General features: G+C 56.7%; 1 protein-coding gene across 18 annotated transcripts in view; it reads left to right on the top strand.

Moving 5' to 3' along the window:
- The window catches only part of SFXN5 (sideroflexin 5), a 131,300-nt gene that overhangs the window by 108,873 nt on the left and 7,740 nt on the right, over positions 1–14,687 (top strand). For 12 of the 18 annotated variants that reach the window (XR_003115251.1, XM_025353691.1, XM_025353682.1 and 9 more), the window contains one exon: positions 3,377–3,494. The exons of 3 other annotated variants lie outside the window; for them this stretch is intronic. Coding sequence is in view for 14 of the 15 variants with exons in the window: in XM_025353691.1 (XP_025209476.1) it covers positions 3,377–3,494 (118 nt within the window). In the remaining variant the exon portion in view is untranslated. Of the gene's footprint in view, positions 1–3,376; positions 3,495–4,967; positions 4,970–7,464; positions 7,590–14,687 lie in introns of those variants that run through there. 3 more of the 18 variants (XM_025353681.1, XM_025353683.1, XM_025353687.1) reach the window with 2 other exon arrangements.

The following is a 14,687-nucleotide window of genomic DNA, read 5'->3' as shown; positions in this document are numbered from 1 at the left end:
CCAATCTCACATGTACTCTGGAAGTGCAGGGACTGTGTGATAGGAGAGACAGAGCAATGTGGCAGAGTGAGCTGAGGCTCTGGTAGGAAAACAAAATCTAGGTTCCTGCTCCACCTCTTTCTGCCAGTCTGATGTGGTTGTGGAGCCTCCCTCAGCCTCAGTTTCCCACCTGGAAAATGAGGACACTGCCCCTTCATCACCTTGTTTGTTGGGGCTTTGCATTTTGCACCATCCAGCAGCTCTTCAGCTCTTTGCAGGAAGAGCACCCCGCCTTTGGGTGCAGGGGCACTAGTGCAGGGCTTCCGCTGAGGAGGCTGAAGAGGAAGGCAGCCCCCACCCTTGGGGAGCCCCTGTTGGGTGAGGGAGTCGGGACAGCCGAGGAAAAAAGACAAAAGAACACTTACAAAGCAGCCTATGTGCAAATTAATGGAGTGCAAACTAAAACTGTGCTCCAAGTGCTGAAGGAATGCACAGCAATGGGGGGACAAGCTGTTGTGTGGCGGCCGTGGCTGGGACCTGCCTTGCTTCGCCTCTGGCCTCAGTTGATACTCTGGGAGCCAAGGTCCCTGGGCTTCCTGCTGGGAAGAGAAAGGTGGGAGCTCAGCGTGCTCAGTTGGCCTTGACTCTGAGACGGAAAGGTAAAGAATCTCAAGTCAGAAGCAGAGGAGCTTCCATCCCCAGCCCAGAGCACTGGGCTGCCTCTGGGGAGTGCAGTACACTGGGTGCCATCCCTCCCTCTCCACCACCCTCCAGCTCCCCTGAGTGCTCCAGGGGTTCACACTTGACACCCTTCCTGCAGCACCAACCATGCTGAGGAGGAAGCTAGGCCCAGGGCTGGGATCGCAGGTTCGTGTGCTGGATCAGGAGGGCTCTAGCTGGGTCAGCCCCAGCCCAGCCTCCCTGGCACTGGAATGAAGGGCCAGCAGAGGCACCAGGCTGAGTCTGAGTTGGCTCCGGGTCCAGGCCACAGCCCTGAGTCCGCTCCCCCAGCTTCCTTTACTCCCTGGGCTCCGGGTCTTTTCGTTCTCCCAGGCATTTGCACATCTCTCCATCTGCATATTTTAACTCTCCCAGCTGCCTTTCCCATCCCTCCTTGCCATTTTCCTCCCCCCTTCCCTCCCCGTGGCCTGCTGTGTTCGCTCTCTGGCCTGCTCTGGGCTGGGGCTTCTGAGGCTCCTGTTTCAGCCTCAGGCCTACCTCCTTCCTGAGCTGGGAGCCCAGGCCTGGGGCTTCTTGGACCTCTTTCCTACTGAGTACTTCAGCCAGCCACCCTGAGAGGAGCCTTGGTCACAGCCCCACAGGAAGAGGGTCTGTCCAGTGTCCCCACCAGCAGGTCCCGAGGACTGAGCCCATGGCCTGCTGTTCACCTGCCAGCGGGGGAGCTTCTCTCTTTTTCTCACCCTTCACTGCTCTCAGGGCTGTGGGCAGGGACCCTCGGGGCTGTGCTTGCAGGGACTCCACACCCCCTAGTCACTGCCACTGGAACAGGAGGGCAGCCCCATCCTTCCACAGCCTCCTCCAAGCGGGGGCTCCGGGCCCTGTATGAAGCTTGGAGAATAAGACTTGTGTCCCCCGCTCCTCCTCATCTTGCTTGAGAAGTTCATCTCAGGGCCCTCTCAGCCTTACTCAGGCTAGCATGGAGTAGCATGGACTACCATGGAGTAGAGAGAGAGGATGGAGATGCTGGATGGGCGTTGGAGGATCAGAGGGGTTTGAGCTTGATTTAGGCACCTTGGTCCTGCTGGTCAATCCTGTGGAAACTCCCCTTTCCAATAGCTTAATTCAGGCCAAATTTAGCAGCTGGACAAACCTTGCGGTCTGGGCCAGTGGCAATGGCTGGAGGACAGGTGGGCTACGAGGATCCTACCTTCCTGCAGGTAACATGAGCAATAACAACAGCAATAATGACACGTAATTTCTGAGCACTTACTGCGTGCCAGGCCAGGGCTGACCGCTTTGCTAGCATAGGATTTGCAAGTAATGGCATCTTTATTAATACCTGAGCAGGAACATCCAAGGCCAGGGTTTGTCAGAAGTGTGGTCTGGGATCACCACTTTACACTCATGGAGGGTTGATTAAAATGCACATTTCCAGGTCCAGTGCCCACTGAATCAGGCTTTCATGGTTGTAAGCAGCCCTCGGGCATTTGCATTTTTAAGCAGCTGCCCAGCCCATCTGATGCACTTTAACTTTTGAAAACTACTCCCAATTTTGCTGTCTTCTCGGGGCCAGCTGCTGTTGGGATTCTTGTCTCAAGAGGTGAGGGTATATGGGGTTTACTGCCCCCCACATTGGGGCTCTGCCCCTCGGAGGGCCCCTTACCTGCCTGTGGCCACTGTCAGCCCTGCTGGGGGCAGTGGACAAGACCCTGGATTATTTCCACTTCACATCAGGAGCCTGTGACGCGGAGGCTGACAGTTACTGAGGTCAGACTTAGTGCTTGCCCAACACCCGCTGGCAAATAGTCTAGTCATCCCAGGCCTCCCCAGGTGGAATGCTGTGGTCCCCGCTGAAGGGCCTAGTGTATTAAGCACAACAGGAAGCTCCGATGAACACAGTGCAGGCACATTGGCCAGCTGGTATATCCCCACGCTGTCTGGGGAGCCTGGACCCTGGAGGAAGGTTTATCATGCCCCCTCCCATGCCCAGGAAACCAGCTCCGAAGCCAGCCATGGGGAGAGGGTGCCAGCTGTGTTGTGTTGGTGATGAAGCTGGCAAAGGGGACCAGCTGGGTTGACAGCACCCTCGGGGAGTCGGGTCCAGGCAGCAGCTCTGCCAGCCTCCTGCAGACTTGGCCTTGGATGAGTCACTGCCCCTCTGTTGCCCTTGGGTTGAAGTTGCCCTTGGGTTGAAGGTGGCCAGTGCGGTGTCTTCTGTTCTCACACATAGAGGAGGATCACCCCCTCCTGGCTGGTGCGTGCCCATATTTATGTGCTTTGTCGTCTCCCCTGAACTTGGCACCTACTCTGGTTTCTTTGCTGTTTAATTATGTGCTGCCCTCGAGAGCAATCTTACCTTCCTATGTGTCTCCCCAGGAACAGGGGCCGACAGCCTCTTCTAGTGGCTCTCCCACATAGGGCCTTCTTGGCACGGGGCTGGGTGCATGGTGGGTGGGTGCCCCAAAAGTGCTCATTCGTGACCTGAGTAGTTGAGGTTTCAGCCAGCAGTGTCCTTCAAGGCAGGGCCTTGGGATGGGGTACCCATCGGGAAAGGCCCCAAAGACAGAACTCTGCTATATCTGTTTAGCTGCACACTGGCACTGCCCCAGAACCATGCTTCCTGGGCCCAGAGACACAGTGGGACCCAGCATGGTGGCTGGCAGCCAGCCCACCCCACCTTCGGGTCTCATGGGGCTCCCTCCTCTCTCCCCCACAGGACGTCTCTCCTGCAGGCGCGCCCCCGGCTGCTCCTCCCTGTGCAAAGCCTCGTGTGCCTGGCAGCCTTCGGCCTGGCCCTGCCGCTGGCCATCAGCCTCTTCCCACAGATGTCAGAGGTCAGTGGGGAGGGGCTCAAGGGCAGGGCAGGGGGTGCTGTTTGGTGATTTCTGAACAAATACTCATACCGTGCCGACTCCTTAGCACTGTGCTAGGCGCTGGGGCTGGAACCATAAATGAGGCTGGCCCAGGCTCTGGCCCTCAGAGTGGGGGTCACGCAGTCAACAGGGTGATTAAACAGAGGCCAGGAGATGATGAGCCAGGAGCATTAGGGTGGGAGAAGCTCCACTGGGTGTGGAAGGAGACAGCAGACCAAACTCAGCCTAGAGGGAAGTTACATTTCACTGGGACTGGGAGTGTGGCTGGAGTTGGCCAGATGAAAAGGGGTGGCGGGGGGAGATGTGAGGTCTGCGGACACCTGGTGTGAAGTTTCTGAGGTAAGGCAGCACATGCCATGTCCAAGAGCTGACCAAAGTCTGCAGCACGACCAGGGAATGCAGCAAGGTGACGTGGCCCGGGAATGAGGGGCTGGGGCTGGGTGGTGTTGGGAACTTGGAAGCCAGAACAGAGAGGGTGAATATTCTCCTAAGGGCTGTGCAAGGCAGAACACAGATTCCTGATTCTGAGTGACCCCTGTGCTGCCACGTGGGACTGGGTTGGAGCTCTGGAGAAGGAACCATCAGGAGGCTATGGCGGGGATCCAGTGAGCGGTGATGGTGGCTTGGACCAGGCTGTTGGCAATGGGCATGGAGAGAAGTGGGTCCCTAAAGAGGGAGTCAGGAGGCGGCTTCTTCGGGATTCGATGAAGAGCTGTATGTGGTGGGAGGGAACGGGAGCCGGAGGATGTATGCTGACTTTCTGGTTTTGAATGACCAGGCAGATGTAGGTGCTTAACGAGATGGAGCCAGGCAGGGGCAGGTTCAAGGGAGGGCAGCAGGTCAGTTGGATGGACAGGCAGGGTTGAGGAGCCTGTGGGATGTTGGCTGTGGGTCTGGAATGAGGAGAGACGCCTGGGCTGGAGGGATAGAAGTAGAGGCTCCCAGCATGACAACAGTGCTAGAATCGAGGGTGGTGGGTGAGGCCCCCGCTCTGGCGGGGTCCAAGGACACGCAGCCAGGGTGGTGAGGGCAGAGCCGGGCCATGTGTGATCAGGGTGGGTGGGCATCCGCAGGGTCAGACCCTCCCGAGAGGTCACACTTGGTGAGATTACAGAGTATCCATTGGTGTCTCAGGCAACGTAGTCAAACCCTGTCCCCAAAGAAGGGACCCAGGTGACAGGTGAGGGGAAAAAATGAGAAAGCCACAACAAGATGTGGGATCAGGAGGGGCTTTTATTTACGTATCTGTCCTTGTTTAAAAATGGGAGAGACAGGGGCTTGGTCAATGCAGTAGGGAAGGCACCAGGAGAGATGTTGAGGACACTGAGAGGACGATGTTGGGAAAGTCCATGAAGAGGAGGGGGGACCAGAGCACAGACGAGGGGATCAGCCTTGGCATGGGGAGACCCTTCCCCACTTCAGTAGGTGGACGAGGAGTGGGGTGGGAGGAAGATGCTGCTGGGGGCAGGGTTCGGGGTGGGGAAATTGAAGAAGTTGTTCCAGTGGCTCCTGTGTTCTTGTGACTGAGCAGAGAGGAGAGAGCAGGATGGGGAAGGGGCGGGAGGTCAGAGGTCTGAGGACACAGAGAAGGGGTGAGACATCCAGGGGAGAATGAGAGGTGAGGGAGGCTGAGCAGCACGTGGTCTGGGGGTGCGGCTGGGGCCCGTTCACCAGGAGGTGCTATGGGCCAGTACAGGGAGGGCCACAGATCCTTTCTGCTGGGGTTCTGTCAGGTTGGGGGTGGGGGGCGCTGAGAGATGGGTGACAGCACAGAGGAGCAGAGGACTACGGGATCCACACTGGGTTGGAGTGAAGGTGGGAGCTAAGCTGAGGGGGAGGACCCAAGAGGGCCAAGGTGTCTGCACTGAGCTCACAAGAAGGCGGGGGCTGTGGCGCTTCCAAAACTATGATTTCACCACTGACCTGCTTCAGGCAGGGCCCCAAGAGAGGTGGGGGAGAGGTGAGGGTTCCTGGAGACAAGTCAGGGAAGTGAAAACAAGAGGCCGGGGGTGTTGGGGCTGCGAGGGCTGGAGACCCAGGCTCTTAGAGCAGGAGGAGGGGGTGACCCGCCTTAGGCCTCACCGTCCCTGGAAGGCGAGAAATGGGGTGGCTTGCTTCCAGAGCCCCAGAGTTTGAGGAGGAGACTTTGTGGGAGGAGTGGGGCTCCTGTCTTGGGAGCCACCGTTCAAGGCACCCCAGGACTAAAGCCAACAGGACCTCATCTCGTGCCCACAGGGCCCAGCCTTGTCATGGGTGCTGGGATGCTCCTTCCCCCACCTCCCCCCCGGGAAAGCTGCAGCCTGGGACTCCAAATGGAGCCATGGGCTCTGGGTTACCTAGGAGCCCTGAAGAGGGAAGGGCGGGTATTTCTCAGTGATCTCTGACATCCCTGTCCCAGCCCAGCACTCTCCGAAGCCATTGCATCTGTCTGTGCAATCAGCCTGAGCCCAGGGTCCTAGACCAGGGCCAGAGTCACCCATGTGCTTGTAGGTACCTCTGCGCTTCTTGCAGCTGTCATAACTCCACCTGCCTGCACAGAGAAGGGACCCGGGCAAAGACAACACATGATGCGGAATCAGAGACCCTCCTAGCTAGAAGGATTTTCAAGGCCATCAAGTTTACCTTGCTCCTGGCTGTGCTGGGCAAATGGTGGCCCAGAAAAGCCATGGGACCAGCCGAAAGTTGCAGAAGCCAGGTGCTGATAGGAGAGGAAACACCAGAGGTCCACACTCCAAGTCCAGCCCCCTAGGAGGTGCCACATCTGATCGTTTCCTGTGGCTGAGTTTCTCTCCCTAGACAACCACCTTACCTACCTTGGGACAGCCAAGAGAAGAGGAAGCTGGGGGCTGCACTGTGGTGTGGAAGGGTCTAGAAGTGCTGTAGGTCTTTGGCACGTGTTCCTCTGGGGCATATAATGGGGAGATGGCTACCATTCATCCACCCAGGCCTCCAGCTCTGGCTGCAAAGCAGTGATGGAAAAGTGAGCCACCCTGGTCTCACAGATGCTGCAGGTCAAAGCCCAGGCTCCCCTCTCCCCACATGCCTACTTCAAATAGACATGGGAGTTAGTTCTTCTGAATATTTAACCAGAGTCCCTCTTATTGCAATCCAAGTCTCTTTCTCTAGATTGGGAAGAGGATAGTCATTGCATGTTAAGTCTTTGTCCTCTGGGAAGGGAGGGTAGAGGCAGGATTTTCAGAGCTCCCTCCTCGACTACGTGGATCCCAACAAGATGCAGAGTAGCCTGGGCATTATGGGGTGTTTGGAGCCCTGTTTGGGACCCATGGCACCAAAGCCTTCAGCCAACTTGCTGAGAGAGCCTTGTTTCCCCATTCACTCTCCCAATTCTCCCTAACAAGGTGCTTCTTCTGCCATACAGGGATCATGTCTCAAGTCCCAGAAGCCAGTGGAATTTGCCACAATAAGTCTGGAGTTGCTTGGGCTGACCCAACCTTGCCAAAAGCCACCAAGGTTGTCAACAGAAGTAATCACTGGAACACCAATTAATTAATCAGGGGACTCGGAGATAGAATTTAGGAACTAGTTCCTAGAATGGCTGACCTGCAGTGATTGGTGTGGAGTTTCCAACTCACTAACCCCAGAGATTAAGGCAAGGACTTCAATCCTTCCTTCAGTTCCTGGGGGAGAGTTTTGTCTGCTCATTTCTGCCTATTAAAATGGTACTGAGGGTCAAATTGCAAATAATAATGGCTACCATTTGCCAGATATCTATTGGACCAGGCAGCATACTGGGAGCTCGGCGTGCCTTACTGTATTAAGTCTTCCTAATGCCATTTAAGTCTAAATCATTGAACATCAAAAGATGATTCCTAGACAGTCAGATGGTTCTGGGGAGAGAGTTTGGCCGGAGATACGGAATTCAGTGCATGGGGGGAGTTGAAGTTGAGAAAGGGGATGCAGTCAACTATAGGAGGAAATAAAAACCATCAAGAAGGGGAAGAAGCAGCCAAGGGCACAGGGAGAACCCGGATGGAGTAGCTTCATGGAAGCTGAGGACTCGGGCGATTCAAAGAGGAGGGGCTCTCTGCAGAGTGGGTGAGTGCAGAGAGGACTAGAAGGAGTGGAGGAGACTTAGGTGGCATAGCTAGACATGGCAGTCTAGGAGGCAACATGGTAGTCAGTTTTTTCTTTGTTCAAAGAATTGAGCTCAGGGATGGGGAAGGTGGGAGAACAGCAAAGAAATTGTGAGATAGAGGTTGGGGGGCTTGGAGAGAGGGCAGCGATGGGGAAGGAATGCCCAGAGCCCAAGGCGGGAAGGCATGGCCTCCGTGGAGTCCCTGGGTCCAGTGAGTAGAGGGGGCTACCTGGCTGTGGTGGAGAAATGGGGGCCTAGATCCTGAGAATTCTCCAAGGTAGGTACCAATATTTCTTGTTTACCAATGAGGAAACTGAGGCACATTGAGTTTAAGTACCTTGTCCAAGATCCAAAGTTGGTGACGATGGAGCAGGCTTTGTACCCAGGCAGAAGGATTCTGTGATCCTCCCCAGCCCACCCACACCTCACTATAGAAAGACGAGGCCCACTTCTGGGCTGCAGACTGCTTGCTGCTAATTCATCAGCAGGAACATCCCAGTGCCCTCACCCAGCCCTCCTCCCCTCCACAGGAAATCTGCATTTTCACAGAGACCTTTTGGAGTAAGTGTTTGTCTTTTCCAACCCAGAGCCGAGGAAGGGGCTGGGCAGTAGAGGGGCTGGAGGGAGGCTAAAGGGCCAACAGGTAGGGCAGGGAACCTCCTGTTGTCGTGAGAACTGGGGAACAGAGCTTGGGCTCCCTTCTGGACCCCAGTCCTCTTGCCCATGCAGGGAGTACAGGGTCTGCCCTGGCGGATCTAGTGGATCTGGAGGTTACTGCTGTAGGCCTGCCCCACCAGCCTGTCCCCAGACATGGACGGGCCCATCACACCCAGAATCTGCTCCCTGCCCCATGAAGCCTGGGCACTTTCCCCTTTTTCTTGTTACCAGGATGGCCATGTAGGAGCCCTGTGGTCTCAGCGAACCTCCCTCCTGGTGGTGGAGACAAAACTCAATAAACAAGAACTGTCAGGTGACAGCACAGGTCATGGTGGAACTAAAGCAGAGGCTGCGCTGCAGCGTGCCGGGGCCGCTGTAGGTGGGGCTGGTGCTGGCCTCCCTTGTGGTAGGGCCAGACTGTGGTGGCCTTTCTGGCCTTACCCGCTTTGGTGATTGGGGCTCTGGATTCCAAGCACATGGGGTTCTCTCTGTCCTCCCCACCGCAACACAGACATACACTGGGGCCGCAGGTCCCTTGAGGGAGATATGCAGGGTCCAGTGTCTGGAAACATGGGCTTGGCTACCACAAGAGGCTGGAGCGGGTGGTGGCAAATGTCCCTTTAACTCTGACAGCCGGTGTTCCCTACCTGGGAGCACTTCCAATCCTGTTTAATGAACCTCATGTCTCTCTGGAGCAAGAAGCACTACCTTGGCCAAGGCCCCTCCCCACGTCCCTGCCTCTGTTTCTGCTTCAATCTTTCTTTGTGCCTCTTTCTCCCTTCCTTGATTCCTCTGGGGCTCTCCCCCACCCCAGTCCCCTCTCTTTTCCCCACTCTTCCCCCGGGAGCTCGGGGGCTGGGGAACGGGGCTGAGCGTACAAGCCGGAGCCATTGTTCAACAATCTGTTTTTGTCTTCATCTTGTTGGCAGGCGGCAGGAGAGGAGCAAAAGGTTAATGAGGCACTGTGCAGCGGGATTACTGCGTGAACGGGCGGGCGGCGGGCGGGCGAGCCAGCCGTGGTGACAGGGAACTAATTAGGAGCAGTTTAACAGGAGGAAAAAGTGAAATCTCCTCTTCACCAACTGTCAATAATTAGCTGATTTGGTGAGGTTGAAATGTGTCCACAGAAGGTGGGGCTTGTCTGTGGATGAGTGAGGTGTGGGGAGTGGGGGGCAGCGGGGAGCTCGACCCCGTCCCTAGGTGATGTTGGGGTGGAGGGGCCGTCCCGTGGCCCCAAGGCCTGCCCTCTGCCCCTCTGGCTGGCATCCCTCTGCCTCAACTCTCTATATGACCTTGGGTCTTAACCTCAAAGACCTCAGTTTCCCCAGCTGGAAGATGAGGTGTTGGAACTAAGTTTCTTCCTGTAAGAACTAAGTTTCTCCCAGTAAGATTAGGAAAGTGAAAACTCAAGACAGGGCCCTGGTGCTAGACAGTGGGCTAAGTGAGTCCCCTTGAGTTACACGCTGCCCCTCAGGTGCCCGGCCTGCAGCAAGGGTGTGCCCTCTGGGAGCCACCCTCTGGGTCTGGGCATGGCGAGTGGGCAGGGCCTTGGCCGTCCTGGGAATGTGTCTTGTGGCCCCTAGACCCTCACTGGCTCCTTTGTCCTCCCTGCAGCTGTGGGTCTGGGGTGGGGATGAGAGACTGGGCAGTGTGCCTCCTGGCTGGGGCTGCGGGCAGGGAGAGGGCCCTCGGCCACCCTTGTAGGGGCTGGAGGCTATGAGCATGTGTCTCTCCTGCCTCAGCTGTTGCGTGGGCCCCTGGGGGCGGGAGTGAGGTTCACTGGCCAGGAGGCTTATTTCCTGTGGGCCTGTTCCCTGCTAGCTGTCTTGTTGGTTTGTTGGCCTCTGCCCTCTGCCTTCCCTGAGGCCTCAGCAGAGAACCGGCCTCCCCCTGTACCCTCACCACCTGTCCCTCCCCCTTCTAGCTTTTGCCAAGCACCTTGACTAGAAGAAAAGACAGCCTAAGAGTCCCCTGGGGCCCGGGCTTCCTGCTCTGAGCCTCCCATGTCAGCCCTGGGAACTCCCCAGGTCCCTCCCTCTCAGCTGAGCCCCTACTCACCTCAGCTGTAGAGGGTTCTGGGGATTAGAAGCCATGTTCTGAGGAAGGCTAAAGCCTTCCCATCATTCCTCAGCACGATTTATGAGCCATGTCTCGTCCTGGCCCCAGAGGGTGGCTCTTAGAGGCCACACCCATGTGGTAGATGAAGCAGGAGGGCCAACCTCAACCACCCCATACTCCTTCCTGCCTCCCCACTTACAGCTTTCAGAGTTAAGAAACAGAGAGGCATACCTCCCTGTGTGGGCAAAAATGTGGGTACCCTCAGTGGGTACCAGAACCTCCACTATCTCCACCCTCTTACCAGCCCTGATGAAAATGGTGGTTTTGATGAACCAGCCTGGCTAGACAGCTATAAGCCACCAGAAGCAAAGGTCCCCCCAGCTTATCTCCCTTTCTTTGAGAAAGTATTTGGACCCCCAACCAAGAATGGAGAAGAGTTGGGAATAAGCTAGAATGTGAGTCCACATTCAAGCTGTTCTAGAAATGGCTCCTCCTCCAGGAAGTCCTCGCTGATCTCCCCCACCAGGATCTGTCTTACCTCTCCTGTATAGGCTCTGGTGGTGTGTTTTCTGTGTTCCATCTTCCCCCTTGGGACAATAGACCTTTCTCCCTTCCCTGACACGAGGTGTCCCTGTGGCTGAGAACTGGTGCTCTGTATCAACACCTAGTACAGAGCGTGGCTCATCTGGGTTCACCTTGACTTTGTTGGTCCCTGCTTCTCCCACTCTTCCAGGGTTGATGTGAGGCCAGAGACAATGTCTAGGGTCCATTGTCTCCCTCCTGAGTCTACAGCAGTATTCAGTGTCTCCCAGAGCAGGAGCCTCCTCCCCTCCAGTCTCCAATCCATCTCCTACTTTGCTTGGAGATGTTTGTTTGGGGTTTTTCTCGTTTACTGGTTTAATCAGTCCCTACTGAACTCTAAAGTGGGCTATTTTTGCCGTCAGAAATCTGCTGCCTCCCCGCCCGCTGCTTTCTTGGAGTTTGCCCACAGGACCCCCCAGGAGGGACGGATGGGAATGGCAAAGCCGCTCAGAGCCCAGGAACGCCAACGCCACCTGTCATGTTGCCTGTTCCCCACACCCCCACCCCAAACCTGCGCGTGCACACAGGCTCGCACACATACACGTGCACGCAAGAACATGCACACATGCCCGGATGGCGGACCTTGGCGGGGCTGCCTGACAGCCTTTCCCCCGCAGGTCTCCTTTCCAGTACGTTTCATGACACCTCACTGAATCCAGGACAGGGAGGGAGAAGGCTTGGTTGTGCAGAGCTTCCATTAAAGGCATTAATACGTGCAAAGTGGAGCATGCCTGGTCTGCAGCAAGGCTCAGCCCTGTGGGCTGAGTGAGCAGGGCTGGGGCTGCGTGTGGGGACCCTGGGTCCCATCCTCTTTACACAGCATCACACAGGTTTTCTAAGCCTCCAAAGGGCCATCCTATCCATTTTGTGATATAATCCTCATCCTGGCACCAGGAGATCTTAGAAAATCTTCCCAGCATACATGTGGGGAAACTGAGGCCTCAAAGCTGAGATGATAGAGGACAGAGAATGATTCTGAGATTGGTCCACCAGAGGGCACCCAGGAATGGTGCAAAGCTCCAAAATGGTAGGGGGCAGGATGTGGTCTGAGCACTTGCTGGGTACACATAGCACAGGGGAGCCAGAAAAGTGTAAGACAGGATTCTTGCCCAAGAGGCACTTCAGTGTCACTTAACTCAGCTGTTACCGAGGACCTACGGTGCACAGTGCACAAGGATACCGAGTTGCCTGGAGCAGCTCACCGTGGGGTGGGGTGGGGGACTACTGTAGTCACCCCTATTTAGAGTGCAAATGAGCCTGTGCCTGGCGATGGGATGGAGATCAAAGCATGTGCTGGGGACACCAGAGGCAGCAGCAATGGATTTGGTCTAAGAAGATCAAGGGAGGCTTCCTGGAGGAGGCAGCCTTAGAGGGTCAGAATATAGCCTGGACTCAAGGCTCAAAGTGTATACTTAGAATGTAAAGAAAATGGACAGCAGTTGAGGGGTGAAGAAGCTGGAGAAAGTCCCAGAAGGCCTGGACTTTCACTGAGAAGATAGTGGGAGGGTTCTTTCACTGAGAAGATAGTGGGAGCCCAGAGCTGGCACCAGAGGCCTAACTCAGGGGTCTAGGGGTCTAGACTTAGGCCTCAGCTGCTCCCCAGCCCCAGCCTAATTCGTCTGCCCTCCAAGGACACTCAAGATAGCTCTCCCAAAGGTGGAGCCTGGATGTATGTGTGTCGGAGCAGGACGTGAGGCCTGCCCAGCCCTGGTAAGATGGGATGTTGTGCCCAGTGGACAAAGTGGTCCCAGGCCTGGCAGAGGCGTGAGGCACAAAGGGTCAGCCAGGTGCCTGCATGGGCTTTGGGCCCTGTGTCAATGTCACCACCTTCTGCAGACCCTCAGAAGCCCAGACCTGTGGCCAGGAGCAGGTGGTGGCTTTGAGCTATGTCACAGGGTCACGCAGAACACCCCACCCCCACTAGCCCCGTGCCTTTGAAAAGGAGGCAGAAAAGCCATCAGAAGAAAGGCCAGGAGGAGGAAGTTCTTTGTAGTAGGTAAAAGCCCCGGAGAATGGGGCACAGGCGGGGTATCCAGTTTCCTGTTTATGTCTCCGCACCTTAGTTCCAGGTTCAAATATGTAAACTATCCGCTGGCCTGGCTGCAGGTGTGTGTGTGCTCCCAGGCTGTAGAGGCAGAGGTGGCCCCAGATGCATTCCTGACTCTAGCCCCCCACCCACAGTGAGCCAAGAGACAGACAAAATAGCTCAAGGTTAACCCTTCCCACGCCACAAGGGAAGGTGCTTGGCTGTTCTAGCTGGGCCTTAGGGTGCCCGGGAGGCTGGGGAGATGCTGAATAGGATGCACCATGTCTGGGAATCTCTCCTGGAGGGTCAGCAAGGTCTGAGTGGGGTGGGGAGGATGGGGTGGCACTCTGATATGGAGAGGGGCACATCCTGAGGAGGCTGGCTGGGAGCTGGTGGGCAGGTTCTGCCTGGGAGTCAGGGAGCAAGGTGGCACTGCTTCCTTCATGGCAGGGCAGGGTGATCCTGGCAGCCCACTTCTGTGGCGGGGGCAACCGTCAGCCAGTGCTCTATGGTCCCTGCAGCCCCTGCCCTTCAGGGCTTTGGTTTTTCATCCCAGGCACCCCCTCCCTCGGGAACCCCTGCTGACTGGCTCTCGGGTGCCCGGGGAGGAGCCTACCAGATAGAAGAGACGGGCCACGGATTCCAGCCTGCCCTGAGCTGGCTGCCTGGGGCTGGGCCACCCCTTCTCCCTGTGGCCACTCCTTGTCCTCTCTCCTCATCACCTTATCCCCAGAGAAGGCCCCTCAGAGCCAGTTTGTGGTCATAGCCAAGTCCCTGCCCCTCAACCCACTACCCTGGGGCTGTGGCCTTCTTCGGGGTGGAGCTGGCTGGGTAGCAGGAGGCGATACTCTATTGCCCTTGCTCAGACCTGAGTCACTTTCACTTACCTATGGGTCCCGAGGCCACTGCCAGGCAAGACCCTGGATGTGGTGCCCTTGGAGAAAACTTGGCCCTACACTTACCTCAGAGAGGTGGTCTTCAAGGGAGACGCTTAGCTTTTGGTGGACGGGGAGGAAACATCACGTATAGGTGAGCAGGCAACTCAATGGTAGCCATTGACCCAACACCTGGCCGTGACCAGAGAGCTGGAGGGGTCCTAACAAATGACCAGTTGAGTTGGCCTGGGATAGAGTGAGAGGCTGTGAACTAGGATCAGCACGAGGTGGGGGTCGGGCAACGTGGACCCCAGGGAGTCACTGAAATCCAGTTGCCAAGACCAAAGCCTCTCAGCCCTCACTGGGACAAGTCTCAGAAAACTGTCTGACGCTCACGGCTGCTCAGTGTTTGCGGCCCCCTCTGTCATTGCGTCCGCTCCTCGGGCTGGTCCCCCAAGGCCACCATCATGGGCTTGTTCCCTTCACTTGCCCTTCACATGTCTCTGTTCCCCAGGCCTTGGCACCCACCCCTCCATCTGCTTCCCTGGGCGAGCTCCTCCACTCTGAAGGCTCTGGCTATGCTCACACATCCCGGGCGCTTTCTCCTGCCCAGAGCTCCAGAGCCCTGGACCCATCTGCCTCCAGGCCTCTCCACCTGGGGAGCACACTGGCACCCCAGACTCAATGTGGCCACCCTGAGCCTACCACCCCCAACCCTGGCCCATCCCCTCCCATATTCCCTCCCTCTGAGAATGGCGTCACCAGCCACCCCAGCTCCTGAGCTAGAATTAGGAGTCATCCAACGCACAGTCATCCTCAACACCTCCCTCTCACCCCCACGTGGAATTGGTCATCAACTC

The sequence above is a fragment of the Theropithecus gelada genome, chromosome 13 (genome assembly GCF_003255815.1).
Source record: "Theropithecus gelada isolate Dixy chromosome 13, Tgel_1.0, whole genome shotgun sequence".
Taxonomy (NCBI): domain Eukaryota; kingdom Metazoa; phylum Chordata; class Mammalia; order Primates; family Cercopithecidae; genus Theropithecus; species Theropithecus gelada.
Note: the sequence above shows the minus strand (reverse complement) of the source record. Positions and strands in the feature narration are given on the sequence as shown.